At 39.8% G+C, this 15,003-nt stretch overlaps 1 protein-coding gene across 1 annotated transcript; it reads right to left on the bottom strand.

Annotated features, from left to right (window-relative positions):
• Window positions 1-748: 748 nt before the first annotated feature.
• TAF13 (TATA-box binding protein associated factor 13) lies at window positions 749-9,209 on the bottom strand. Its single transcript, XM_082656697.1, has 4 exons — window positions 9,123-9,209; window positions 8,321-8,399; window positions 4,428-4,525; window positions 749-2,364 (listed from the first exon to the last, which is right to left on the bottom strand). Exons 1-4 carry the CDS (start codon window positions 9,147-9,149, stop codon window positions 2,194-2,196), a joined length of 375 nt encoding a protein of 124 aa, XP_082512823.1. The 5' UTR covers window positions 9,150-9,209; the 3' UTR covers window positions 749-2,193.
• Between the last annotated feature and the right edge of the window lie 5,794 nt (window positions 9,210-15,003).

Genomic DNA, 15,003 nt, shown 5'->3' with positions numbered 1-15,003 from the left:
CACGTGAGGACACAGTGAGAAGGCAGCTATCTGCAATCCAGGAAGAATCCTCACCAGAACCTGACCATGTTGGCACCTGATCCCAGGCTTCCAGTCCCCAGAACTGTGAAAAAATAAATTTCCATTGTTTAAGACACCCAGTCTGACATTTTGTTATGGCAGCCCAAGCTGACTAATACGGGCACCCAGTATAACTTGCCTAGTGGCAGTTACTACCAGGTCCTTCTTCAGGGTGAAGTAGACCCTGACTAGCAAAAATAGTGATATTGGGCTTCCCTGGTGGCGCAGTGGTTGAGAGTCCGCCTGCCAATGCAGGGGACACAGGTTCGTGCCCCGGTCTGGGAAGATCCCACGTGCCGCGGAGCGGCTGGGCCCGTGAGCCATGGCCGCTGAGCCTGCACGTCCGGAGCCTGTGCTCCGCAACGGGAGAGGCCACAACAGTGAGAGGCCCACGTACCACAAAAAAAAAAAAAAAAATAGTGATATTGATCTTTTGTTATTCCACTCTCAGTCTTGATTTCAGTTTAGACTAAAGTTGCTTTTTAACTGGTTTTTACTTTTTCAAATAAAAAGATCAGCCCAGCTATCTTGAATCTCATTACCAATTCAGAAGCATTACACGAATAATATGGAAAAAAAGTTTTTAGTGACATTAAGCAGGTAGAATTACATTGGGGAGAAAAGCTGATAAATCACATAGTCAAATTCAAGTATTAATCTTTTTAATTTTTCATAGTTTATTCCTTATATTGATAGGTTAAGAAAGTAAAATTTTCCTAAGTACTGATTCATAATGTTTATAAGCAGCACACAAAACATTCAGTTTCACAAACAGTAATATCCAATGATCCCCTTAAATGCAATTTTAAATCCTTACTTTAAGCTAAGTGCAAGAATAATACAATAAGCTAAATACACACAAAACCTGTATATGCTGAACTACAAAAGTGGTTTCCATAGCCACACGTGGTCTTAGTCAAGTACACATTTCCACAATGAACAAGTACTAACAAATATGTTAATAAAACACGACCCCTGGGCTTCCCTGGTGGTGCAGTGGTTGGGAGTCCGCCTGCCGACGCAGGGGACGCGGGTTCGTGCCCCGGTCCGGGAAGATCCCACATGCAGCGGAGCGGCTGGGCCTGTGAGCCATGGCCGCTGAGCCTGCGCGTCTGGATGACTGTGCTCTGCAACTGGAGAGGCCACAACAGTGAAAGGCCCGCATACCGCAAAAAAAAAAAAAAAAAAAACACGACCCCAAATGCTTATCCTACCATCAGCTTTTTCAGCAATGCCATTCCTGCTACTGAAAACACTTATATTTAGAAGCTTTAATTTGACCTGGGGAAATGAGTTCTCTTAAAACCTGACAAACAGTATAAGACCCAAAGATTTTTTTTTTGCGGTACGCGGGCCTCTCACTGCTGTGGCCTCTCCCGTGGCGGAGCACAGGCTCCGGATGGGCAGGCCCAGCGGCCACAGCTCACGGGCCCAGCTGCTCCACGGCACGCAGGATCCTCCTGGACCGGGACACAAACCCGTGTCCCCCGTATCGGCAGGCGGACTCTCAACCACTGCGCCACCAGGGAAGCCCAGCCCAAAAGATTTTAAATCAAATAGGTCTTCCAACACAGAAGAATTCATAGGAAACTTTTAGTTTCTCAAAAAATTAAAATCAAAAAAATCACTTGTTATCTAAAGAAGAGTATTAAAACAAATTATCTTAAGACAAACACTCTTAAAAAGGCTGTATTTTCTATCATTTTCTCCTTAAAAGAAACACAAACCAGTTCACTATCTTTTAATAACTTAGACTACTGTAATCTAAAAACTTTAGAAACATCAAACACATGTCTTAGCTATCAAAGGTACCATTGAGATTTCACATATTAAACAGCCACAGTACAGCCTACAATGGCACAAAATCAGAAGGAACTGAATGGTTTGCAAGGTACTTTGACTTACATGTGGTCATTAAAATCCAGTAAGTAATTCAAAGTATAGTAATATAACGGCAGGCAATTAAAGGCTCAAATATCACTCTAAAATTGAAGACATGAATAAAGACTGAAAACGTTGTGGTTCTCTATCTTTCATTCACATGGCTAGATATCAGAAACTTACTGTGGAAAATATAGTTATTAAATATGGTTTCCCCAGAAAATAATGAAGCTTCAGAAAGTACCAAAGGTGTCAAGATCCATAGTTTGCTTCATCAAATGCTTTTCTAGCTCGTTTCAATTCTTCATTCATAGTAAGCAAGTCTTTAACCCTAGCAAACTTTCTTGGGTCCTTTCGAATCAAGAAGACGATATCTTCAACTTGTACCCGACCTTGTCTTCCAATTGACATTGCCTTGTGAGTCTATTACAAAAAAAATATTAAATTCAATTAATTTTTTAAAAATCTAACATTTTATTCTTTTAACTTGTGTCTATTTAATGCTGGTGAGTTTGAAACTTTCTCTTCTAATTATTATAGCTAGTCACTTATGAATTGTCTTTCTATTAATGTCCTTTGTCCACTTTATACCGTTATTAGCAATGTTTCAATGCTTTATAGACATTTTAATATTAAGGACATTAAAACTATCAAATTCATTGATTTAAAAAAAATTTTTTTTACATCTTTATTGGAGTGTAATTGCTTTACAATGTCGTGTTAGTTTCTGCTGTTTAACAAAGTGAATCACCTATACGTATACATATACCCCCATATCCCCTCCCTCTTGTGTCTCCCTCCCACCCTCCCTATCCCACCCCTCTAGGTGGACACAAAGCACTGAGTTGATCTCCCTGTGTCATGCAGCTGCTTCCCACTAGCTATCTATTTTACATTTGGTAGTGTATATATTTCAATGCTACTCTCTCACTTCATCCCAGCTTACCCTTCCCTGCCCCTCCTGTGTCCTCAAATCCATTCTCTATGTCTGCGTCTTTATTCCTATCCTGCCCCTAGGTTCATCAGAACCTTTTTTTTTTTAGATTCCATATATATGTGTTAGCATATGGTATTTGTTTTTCTCTTTCTAATTTACTTCACTCTGTATGACAGACTCTAGGTCAATCCACCTCACTACAAAGAACTCAATTTCATTTCTTTTTATGGCTGAGTAATATTCCATTGTATATATGTGCCACATCTTCTTTATCCATTTGCACTGATGTTTCTTTCTGTGTGTTCTGATATATGTAGTTTGTCTTCATTTGCATAAAATAATTTTATTTCTTTGTAACCACCGCTTCATTTAAACTTTGTGTCCATTTCAGTAGCTGATAAATATTGGTGGGTTTCCTTAAAATCAAATCTCATCCCCTACCATTACATATTCATACTGTAAAAACAAAAATTCATCACAGCATTATTTCTAATGACTGAAAAAGGGAAATTAAATATTTAATAAATTGAACAAATTTGAGCACACCTAGTCAATTAATATTGTGAAGCCATCAAAAATATTAATTATGCGGTGACACAGGGAAAATGTTGTAGACGTACCTAAGTGAAAAAGCAGGTTCTACGACTATATATACTGTATGATTTCAGTTTTATAAAGTTTAAAAATATGTGTAAAAAGACAAAAGAATATTCACTAAAATCTCAGCATTAGTTATCTCTAGGTAGAAGGATTACAGATTTTTATTTTTTCCCCTGCACTCTTTAATACTTTCTAAATTTAATCAATATTACTTTCATAAGCAGAAAAAGATTTAAAAAATGGACTCTCTGACCCAGTAATTTTACTTCTATTATTCTTTACGAAGGAAATAGTCCAAAACACAGGGTAAAAATTCATAAGAACTGAACACAAACAAACTCAGTATTCCCATCCCTGCAAACATATCCAGAGAAGGGGGAAATTTCATGAATATGGTCATTCAAACTTATCTACTCAGTTGAAAATAATATGTAAATAATTTCAATAGGGAAATGGTTAAGTATATTAGAAAATAATTTGAATGAATTTTATGCAGCTACTAAAATAATTGTGATCAGAACATAGGAAATATGTATTAAAAACTTTGAGTAAAAAGAATGTTTACTATGATCAACACTATGTAAAACACTGTATATCTTTACATAAATACTGGAAGAGGGAAATTTATGTTGGATGATCGGATTATGGGTAATATTTTACATTTTATTCAAGGATCTTATAATTATGTCCTTATAAATAAAATTCAGAGGAGGGGGTAGAATATATTGTGTGTGCATGTGTGTGTGGGTGTTTGTGTATGTGTGTGTGTATACACCCACACACACTTATCTCTCTCTATCCTTAATGATAAATAGTAACTTCCACAAAACAGGCACTCAAATGGCACTCAAGCTTATTTCAAAGGATGCCATAGTTCTAGTCTTATCTAAAAGTTAGAATTTCAAATCTATTCCTTAATTAACTAAGACCAATTACCAAAAAAACTTACCATTTCAGTGATGAACTCTATGACAAGGTCTTCAAGAATATCTACTGACTCAGTATAAGGATTCTGGTCATCCCCAAACCCATACATCATACACCGTACTGTAAAAAGAACAATCATTTTTGTTTAAACAAACTTGACCAATACTTTTTCAAATTAGAACTAAGCTATAGAAGATATTGGTATGAAAGTATATTTACATTGTATTTCTTGTCTCCAAGTATGGATTTTGGTGTAAAAGGTATTAACCACTAGCACATAACCAACTGTTCTTACCTAGCCTTCCCTAGGTAGGAACTCCCCTTCCCTCCCAGCTACTGAACCTTGATATCAATATTCCTTCCCTAATCTCTATTATCTACTCACCAACAACCCCAGAATACCTTTAAGTAGGAAACTTCGTAGCAGGAACAGGATGAGTAGCAATGGTTTAGCCTTTACTGGGAGTGTTTTCAGGGGGTGAGGGGTAGGTCTTGGAAAAAAGAAGGCAAAATCCTTTCTGATACTACCATAAGGAAGAGGACATGAGAGAAAGTGCTCCAATTACCTTCTTATAGGAAGAACAGGTTAATCAAAAGGAGAAAGCAAAGGGCTTACTATACAGAATCTTGACATTTTATTCCCTGGATCAAAGCAACTGCCAGCAAAGCCCTTTTAGTCTTCATCTGAAGGAACCATAGAAAATGCAAAAGAGAAGAAAAGTCTACAGAGTAATGAAAATAACTGCTAATAGCTAAAACTTATATAGCCCTTACTGCATGCCAGGCACTGTTGTAAGCGCATTTAATCCTCAGGACAATCCTCTGAAGTAGGAACTACTATTATCCCCTTTCTACATAGATGAGAAAATTGAGGCATAGAGTTTAAGTGATTTACCCAAGGTCACACAGATAGTGAGATGGAACTTGAATTTGAACCCAGATGATCTGGCTCCAGAGTCTATACTCCTACCCACAACACTATTACACTTCTTGGTAATTTAGGGCAGATGAGATCCATATGGATTCTTATGCTATAGCCTATAAACTCCCAATCAGTCCATGGACAAGTTTTGAGAAGTCCTGGAACCCTACTGAAATTACATGTAAAAATTTTATACTTTATTTGTGTGTGCATTTTTCTGGGAAGAAGAATCAACTCTTAGCAGATTCTCAAAGGGGTATAGAAATACTAAGAAACTCTGTCATATGTTAGAAATGTTTTGTATCTTGATCTGACTGGTGGTTACAAGTATATGTATATATGGAAAATTCATCAAGCTGTTCAATGAAGACTAGTGCAATTTATTGTATTTAAGTTTTACATTTAAAAAAAAGGAACGGGGCTTCCCTGGTGGCACAGTGGTTGAGAGTCCGCCTGCCAATGCAGAGGACATGGGCTTGTGCCCCGGTCCAGGAAGATCCCACATGCCGCGGAGTGGCTGGGCCCGTGAGCCATGGCCGCTGAGCCTGCGCGTCCGGAGCCTGTGCTCCACAACGGGAGAGGCCACAACAGTGAGAGGCCTGCGTACCGCAAAAAAAAAAAAAATTAAATAAAGAAATAAATAAAGAAATGGAACGAACTCCTAGAACACTTCTAAAAGTAGGAATGAGTACGTTAAGAATAATTTCCATTTAGGAGAAGCAAAAGCAGGCAGAACTAAGAAGACAGTAGACCAGGCCTGCGGAAGAAAAGAAACAGGTGACCTAGAAGTCAGACTAGGATAGAGAAGTGCCCCTAGGGTTTATTCTGGCAAAAGCTTTTAGGTCCAGATACAGGAGGGAGAAAACAAACACAGGAGCCAATATTTTCTCCCCTCTGTGTTTTTTGGATTCTGAAATTTTTGTTTGCTTTTTTTTTCGTTTGTTTTTTTAGATAATTTCAGACTTAGAGAAGAGTTGCAAAAACAGCACAATGTTCCCGAATTCCTATATCCAGCTTCCTCTTATGTTAACATCTTACACAACCAAAGACATTTCTCAAAACTAAGAAATTAACACTGGTACAAATACGTAACTTATTCAGATTGTACCAGTTTTTCCACTAGTGTACCTTTTCTGTTTCAGGATCCCACAATATTTAGTTGTCATGCCTCCCTAGTTTCCTCTGTTCTGTGACAGTTCCTCAGACGTTCCTTGTCTTTTTTTTTTTTTTTATTTATATATTTATTTATTTATTTTTGGCTGCGTTGGGTTTTCGTTGCTGCGCACGGGATTTCTCTAGTTGTGGTGAGTGGGGGTCTCTGTTTGTTGTGGTGCACAGGCTTCTCACTGCAGTGGCGTCTCTTGTTGAGGAGCATGGGCTCTAGGCGTGTGGGCTTCAGTAGTTGTGGCTCGTGGGCTCTAGAGCGCAGGCTCAGTAGTTGTGGCGCACGGGCTTAGTTGCTCTGCAGCATGTGGGTTCTTCCCAAACCAGGGCTCGAACCCATGTCCCCTGCATTACCAGGTGGATTCTTAACCACTGCGCCACCAGGGAAGCCCTTCCTTGTCTTTTATAACCTTGACACTTCTGAAGAATACTGGTCAGTTATCTTGTAGAATGTCCCTCAGTTTGGGTTTGTCTGATGTTTTCTCATGATTAGGTTATGGTTATGCATTACTAGAAAGGGAATCACAGTGATGATGTACCTCTTAATGCGTCATATCAGGGGTATGTAATGTCAACATATATTACTGGTGATCTTATTAACTTTGATCACTTGGCTAAAGTAATGTCTGCCAGGATTCTCCATTGTAAACTTAATATTTTTCCTTAAATATTTTGAGGGAGATACCTTGTCATTAACATTCTGATGGGGAGAATTCATCAGTAGGGAAATATACTTCACTGGAAAAGCAAAATCATATTAGACAGGAAGTATGTGAACTGCATTTGGTTAAAGGGTCTGTAAAGACATAAACAAATAAAAGTGAATGCTTTGAAATTTTGTGTTATATTAGCAAAAATTTTTTTTTAAAAAGAAGGTCTAGGAGAACAGATCTTGGTCAGTAAGTCATAGGAAGATTCAGGTAAGACAAGGAAAAGGCTGTGAAGATTCCAAATTCTTGTCATCACTCTGGGATGCTCTGGTGTAGGAATCCCCTTCTTATGCCGACTTAGGTAAAACCACGTACAAATGGAGTAAATAACATCAGAGATGGAATAAGTAGTGGTAAACTTAAGGTGAGAAATTGAGATATAGGAAGGGATTTGAATGGCAAAAAAAAAAACCCCACATATTGACTCTGTAGTTTCAAGAGCATTTGGGAACTGCTTACATCGGAACTAGCATAAATAAATCAGGTGATGTGTCGCCTTCTCAGGACTGGGAGATGGAGAGCACTTTCTCACGGTGCCTTAAAGGGGCTGACCTTGAACATCAGTAGTAGCAGCAGCTCTCCTTGCTGCTGCCACAAAAGGTCTACTGAGGGAACAGACTAGACAACCAAAACCTTATAATCTCTATGCCACTGGACTGCCTCACATTGTTCATCATCTTCCTGCCTTGTCCATTGCCTTAGTCCAAAGCCCCAACTTAATTCCTACCCTCAGCACCTGTTCCAGGAACCAAAAGAACCTTTGGCTTACAGTCAAAGGAGTCCCTGCTCCTACTGCTTAAAGGTAAGGGACAGGGGAGGTAACGGAGGTATGTTCTTAGGCCCTGAACTGAAACACCGATCACATCTCTTTACTTAAAAAAAAAAAAAAAAAAAGTATGGGTGTGTGTGTATGTGTGTGTGTGTATACACGCATATATATAAATACATAAATTGGGGTTAGGGTTATTACTATCTGTGATTCACAGGTTAAACAGAATTTATGCACAAGTCTGAGAATATTGTCCCTACAAGGAAACACATTCAGAACAATAAATCTACTTTGAACCGACATACCCAGAAGTTTTTATCTATAAAAAATCATTGTCAAATACTACTTACATTCTTTAGAAAAAAGTCTCTTTCTTTTACCCTGTCCACCTTCTGCACCTCCTCCAATTTCTTCACTTTCTTCCTCAAACTAGAAGTTAAAATGTATATATAGATACGTCAAGCACTGCTTTTGACTTTTAAATAATTAACATTTTTTTCCATCTTCAACACTGATGTCATGCCAGAAAGCCTAAATAAAGCAAGCAGCAAAAAACCATGAAACCTTAGCATTTTAGGGGCCTTACAACTATCCTATCCAACTTCAGACTCACACAGGAATGGCTTCTACAATGTCCACAACAACTGTACTGCCTCTCCTGGAGCAGTTCCAACGACCATACATTCTTTTTTTTAACCAACAAAGTTGGCCTATTTCTAGACAGTTTTACTATTAAAAGAGGTGATATTGAATAAAAGTAAGCAAAACTAGTATTTACTAAGCACTGCTTACACAGTGCTAAGAACTTTCCTCAAGTGAGACTTAAGCCTATTTTATGACATGAAAACCGAGGCTCAAAGTTAAATAACTTTGCTCACAGAGAACAAATACTAGCTTTGTCCTCTGATGATTCTCTAGGTGTTTCAAAGGGTGTCTGGCAAATATGGACCAAAAGCAAAGGGCAGGGGACCACCCTCCTACTCTTCCTGCCCCGCGTCCTACGACTAATCGGAAGAAAAAGCCTAGCACGGGGTGAAGTCCCCGATTCTCTCGGCTGAATTCACTAAGGAAAACAAACCCGATTCTCGGCCTCCGCTACGGTGCCCGAGGGAGTGAATAAAAAAGTGGGTTGGAACAGAGGCGGTCACTCACCGTGGGGTCTTCTTCTTCATCTGCCATCCCAGCAACCAGCCACCTCCAGGGCGCGCCCGCATCCCATGGAGCGGGTTTTACTACTTCCGCGGCCTCACTTCCGGTGACGCGAGGAGGTGGGGCGGGGCCTAGTTGGAAACCCGCCTGCGGAAGTGGAGCGTGCGCGTCCCGCCCAGCGGTGAAACCACAGCAGTACTAAAGGAGGGATGGGTGTCGTCTTGGCAAGAAGGAATTAAAAATTAGCAACGAAAAGGAAATCACTGGCTAGGTGCCGTGTATCTCGCTGTCTCCTTGAACTTGCTTCTGCGTATCAGATCACCGCTTCCTTATTCGGGACTGCGAAGCTTTGGATCATTGAGGGGCTAGCCAGGGGTGTAAACAATTTCAACAACTTAGAGTACCACTATGATTTATTGCCAAGCTTATTCGTTATTGGGGATATTGTACTTCGCTACCAGTTCTCAAGGGAATGTTATCTCCCCTTAGACTGAGGATTTAATTTTTGTGGTTTTGTTTGTTGTTTTTTTAATCAGAACAGTGCTTGGGAAAACCAGGGACATTAGAAGGCTAAAGCTAGGGATATAAAGTGTTCTGCAATGCAAGAGATGATGTCACCAGGGAAAGATTGTTCCACAATACACTATTTCTGAATGTCCTGCTAAACATTCCTGTGAGTGAAAAATCTGTTCATAATTAGCTGGGACTAGAACATAACTTTGTTAACATATAAACACAAAGCATTTTCCTATGCTTTTAAGGTACATTGAATTTTCTAGGAACGCAACTGTGAGATAGTAGAAAGTATATGTATTGGTCTCTGCTCACCCACCCCACCCCTCTTCCTGGCACAGAGCTCCTAAAACCCTTGTAATTTGCTAAGTGATAAGAACACTAGGGCGTCTTTTGTTCTAATGAGGCAACTCTGGGTGGGCTCCTGGATGGCTCCTGGCTGTGTCACCAGAAAAACCAAGCCATGATTAGAAGCTTGGAATTTTCAGCCCTCTCCAGAGCGGGGAGAGGAACTAGAAATGGAGTTAGTAATTAATCATGCCTATACAAGGCATAACAATTGCCTTGTATTGCCTACTAATTCCAATAGTAGGAGGTTCAGAGAGTGTTCAGGTTGGGGGGCACATCCGCTTACCTGGAGGGTGATGCACCCCCAACTTCATGGAGACAGAAGCTCTGTGCTCAGGATCCTCTCAGACCTTGCCCTATGTGTCTCTTCATCTGTATCCTTTACTATACCCTTTAATAAACTGGTAAACGTGTTCCCCTGTGTTTTGTGAGTTGTTCTAGGAAATAACCAAATCCAAGGGGGAGGAGGTCATGGAAACCTCTGAATTTTAGCCAAGTCAGACAGAAGTTGTGGGTAACCTGGGGACCTACTACTTTCGATTGGCATCTAAAGTTGGGAGCAGTCTTGCGGGACTGAGCCTTTGATCAGTGGGATCTAAAACTATCTCCAGGTAAATAGCGTCAGTATTGAGTTAAATTGCAGGACACCCAGCTGCTGTCACAGAATTGTTTGGTGTGAAGGGGGGAGGGGGGACCCACATATTTGGTCATGAGAAGTGTCATAAGTGAAGCGTTCAGTGTAAAAGTAAAGGAGAAAGATACACAGGAAGGAAAAAGCTGAGAGTTTTCCCCCAAACAGTAACTACCCTGAAATTGGAGAGATATAGTTCTTTGTTTTATTTGCAACTTATCAAGAGCTGTGAAACATTTCAGGAAACAATGTCATGAAAGGCTGTATCAGTTGTAATAGTTTGGATAGCCAAAACTCACTGGAATCAGTCTGCATTTTAGCTCCTGCATTCATGGTGCAAGCATATACACATGGGTGCAAGCATCTGAAATCATTATACCCGCTAGTGTAGTCATAACTGAGCATTTACATATTGAAACACATATTATTATAATTTACTGTCTTTATTTTACTTTACATTATAGTTAGGACATTATATTTTATAGTTACGTGGGTAGTTAGGTTAGTTATTATTACTGTGAAACAAATTATCCCAAAACTTAGTGGTTTAAAACAATGAACATTTATCACACAGTTTCTGTGAGGAATCTGGGCACAGTTTAGCTGGATGCCTCTGGTTCAAGGTCCCTTATGTTGCAGTCAGGGTGTTGGTTGGGCCTCAGTCTGATCTGAGGTATTGATGGGGAAGGATCTGCTTCCAAAATCACTCACGTTGTTGTCAGCAGGATTCAGCTACTTCAGGTTACATTAAGGGCCTCAGTTCTTCACTGGCTATTGTCAGAGGCCTCCCTCCATTCCTTGCCATGTCAACTTCCTAGGGCAGCTGGCTTCTCTCAGAGCAGGTGAGGGAGAGAACCAGGAAGAACACCCAAGAACACAGTTTTTTTGGTAACCTAACCTTGGAAGTGACATCCCATCATTTTTGCCCTATGCTATTCACCAGAAATCAATAAATGCAGCCCACCCTCAAGAGGAGGGGATTACACAAGGATGAGAATACCAGGAGGCAGACATCATTGGGGGCTATCTGAGAGGCTGCATACCATAGTAGGTTATATCATTTGTGAATTTCATTTCAGAATAATAAAGGAGACATATTTGTTATTTAAGGAAGTTTGTTGGGTCTGAAAGGGTTGAGAACTGCTATGTGAGGTAGTAATGAAACACTGGCCTTGTCCAGGGAATCAGGTATAAAATATTCAGTGTCCATTATCAGGGGAATGGATAGGTAAAATGTGCTGGATGTACACCAAGGTGTACTATACAACAATCAGAAGCAATAGACTAGCAACATGGATAGAGCTTAGAAACAGAGCGCTAAATTTAAAAAGTAAGAAATATGAGCTCTATAACAAAAGACCGTTTATGTATATTAAACACATATACACACAAAAAATACATATTTTACAGGAACGTATAAAAAAAGCATAGACATCAAATACATTAGGGAGGTTACAGGGTAGGAGACATAAGAATAGGGATAAAGAGAATGCATAAGATACATAACAAGTGAAGGACTTGGGAAGGGTCAGTTACAATAGTATGGCATGAACTGTGGAGTGTGAATAATTCAACATTCTGAGCCTGAGATCCAAAATGTAAAGGAAAAAAAAAATCAGTGTTGTGAGCAGAGCGGAAATAAAGCCCAGAGAGTGAAAAGTCACCGTGTGCTTCTAGAGGATGTTTCAGGTGGGTTGCCAGAGTCAAGTTTGTTGGGTGGAGATGTAGAAAATGAGGCTGGAATGAAACTGGAGTTTGAGTTTGTGAAAGGCCTTGAATATTCTCTTCAGAGACTGAACTTCATTCAAAGTGCCGAGTGCCTGGGAGGTCTTTAAGCAGAAGAGTCACATGACCCATCTTTAAAATAAAAAATCACTTCAGCAGGGAGACCACCTAGGATGAGAGCTGATTAGAACGTGAATTAAGACAAAGGAATTTTAGGAGCAGAAATCACAGGACTTTGTGTCTGAATGAATCTGAGAGCTATGGAGAGAGAGGTTTATATCCAGATGGAATGCTATTAATATGAATTGGAAAGTAAAATGGAAAAGCAACTGGGGAGGGAAGGAAATGAGTTCAGTCTGAGTGTGAGAGTCTAGAGGTGTCCTGTAGACATATGGAGGTGCAGGTCTGGAAATCCAGAGAAATCAGGACTAGAGAAAATGGCATGGGAGACATCAATGCGGGGGCAATCGTTTAAACACTGCACAGAAACAAAAGTGAGAGAAGGGAGGCAACGGGCAGATCCTCAGAAACAGTACATCACGGGACAGAGAGAGAAGAAATGGTCCAAGAGGCAGAAAAAGATAAAAGAAGAAAAATGAAGAGGAAGTGAGGGAGGAGGAAGGGAAGAATATACAGTTGACTCTTGAACAACATAGGTTTGAACTGTGTAGGTCCACTTATATATGGATTTTTCTCAATAAATACCTACTACAATAAGTTACTTTTCAGCATTACCTTCATGAACTCTATAATCCAGTTCCACAAGGCCACTTTCAATTATTCATGCAACAAATATTTATCAAGCACCTGAACAGCACTTACTATAGGACTGTTGATAAAATGATAACATAAATACCCAGTTCAGGGTTCATGAACCTTACAATGTAGCAGGGAGACATGAATAAAATAGATATTGTATGCTTTGGAAGATTATGATGGGGAAAGGGGACCCAAGAAGTCAGAGAAGACTTCCTTGTGCAAATAACATTTGAGCTGAGACCTGAGAGATGAATGGAGTTAGGCAGTGAAAGAGGAAGGGGAAAGTGGGCTGTGCCCCAAACTTATACCATCTTCAAGCCTATGGTTACACTACTCCTTTCCCACTAGGATACCTTTCTTTTCCGTTGAAATGCTACATGTCTTTCAGGCCCAGCTAACATGTCTGCCCCTCCATCAAGCCTTCCCTGAGTGCTCCAGTTGAAGGCACTTTCTCTCTTACACTCCCACCAGCACTTACTTTTCATTTTCCTTCAACACTTCTTTCTAATGTATTTTCTGATTACTTATACACACAGCTTGTCTCGTACACTAAATCTTAAAACTTACTAAGAAAAGAGTCTGTTTCTTATTCACCTTTGAGCTCCCAAAGGCTAGCACATTCCTCAGACTCCCGGAACAAATATTTGTAGCATAAATTAATGCTTGTTTGACATCCCTTTTCAAATATGTTGTAATTCAATGAAGCTATTGTTACAAGCTGTGCCTTTGGGACTGAACTTACTCTTTGGTTAAACCACAATCCCATAGTCATGGTCCCCATGACTGATTAGTGTTTGCCACAGGGACTGCAACAACCCTAACAAACGGGCAACTGTTCTTGACTGACAGGCGTTTGGCAACAACTGCCCGTCCTCCAGTGGAGGCTGAAATGAACTGAGGAAGGACTGTCTGAATTGAGTCCCCATGCAATGGGGCTCTATTTATCCCTTGCATTTGGGCTGTGAGAGACAGTGACCCAGGCTTTGGCGTGAGGCTTTGGGGCTTTTCAGGACAACAGAAACACTAATGCTTGGAACAAAATCGTCAAAGATCAATATCAATGGACAGAATCCTAATTTGAGGCAGTGTGATAACAAGGGGAAGGGAGCTTTGAAGTCAGACAGACTAGCTCTGTGATCTCACCCATGTGCCTTCTTTGAGCCTCAGATTTCTCACCAAAAAACCATTCTGCAAAACAGTTGTGAAGATCAAAGATAATGTCTTTACACATACAATGCCTGTGCTCTACTAAAATGTGTTTATTCATCTATCTTCGCCAATATAGTTTGTACCCTGAGGTCAGGGACTCGTTTTTTGCCTCTACGCCTGCAAAATTTAGCAAAGTGTGTAAATATTTTTTAAACAAATGAACAACAACAGTGAAAGCTAAGATTTATGGAGCACTTACTTCATGCCAGATATTGTTGTAAATAGTAATTTATTTAATCCTTCAACAACCCTACAAAGGAGCAACCATTATGACTCAATTTTACAGAAAGAAAGCAAAATATAATTTTAAAAAATATGGAATTCTTGGTATAACTAATTTTGAAATAAAAATCTGGTGAGATTCACTTTAATCAATAAAAAAGGTAAAAAAAAATTTTTTTTTTTGGCCACGGCACCCGGCTCCCCTTGCCCTTGGCGGTGAAAGCGCAGAGTCCTAACCACTGGACCGCCAGGGAATTCCTGGTAAAATACTTTTTAAAACCTGGAAATGAAAAAATACAGTGGAAGGAGAAAGAAGGAAGGAAATAAATGTAAAAATGGGAAGAAAGAGTAGGAAGAAGAAAGAGAGATAGACACATGGAAAAAGAAGAAACAGTAAGATACTGTGGACTATCACTGTCCTTTGAAATAATAAGTAGAAAACTAATTACTCTTCCCAGTTCTTCAACTGTGATATCT

This window comes from Grampus griseus, assembly GCF_964374135.1.
Source record: "Grampus griseus genome assembly, chromosome: 1".
Lineage (NCBI taxonomy): Eukaryota > Metazoa > Chordata > Mammalia > Artiodactyla > Delphinidae > Grampus > Grampus griseus.
The sequence above is the reverse complement of the archived record's forward strand: the minus strand, read 5'-3'. Positions and strand labels throughout refer to the sequence as shown.

Bases quoted from the DNA above. Each gene is read 5' to 3' on its own strand.
- TAF13 (XM_082656697.1), bottom strand. From the start codon at position 9,149: ATGGCAGATGAAGAAGAAGACCCCACG. The intron at 4,526-8,320 runs GTAAGTAGTATT...TTCTTTTTACAG, and splicing joins GAGACTTTTTTCTAAAGAAT to TACGGTGTATGATGTATGGG. The intron at 2,365-4,427 runs GTAAGTTTTTTT...TTTTTGTAATAG, and splicing joins TAGAGTTCATCACTGAAATG to ACTCACAAGGCAATGTCAAT.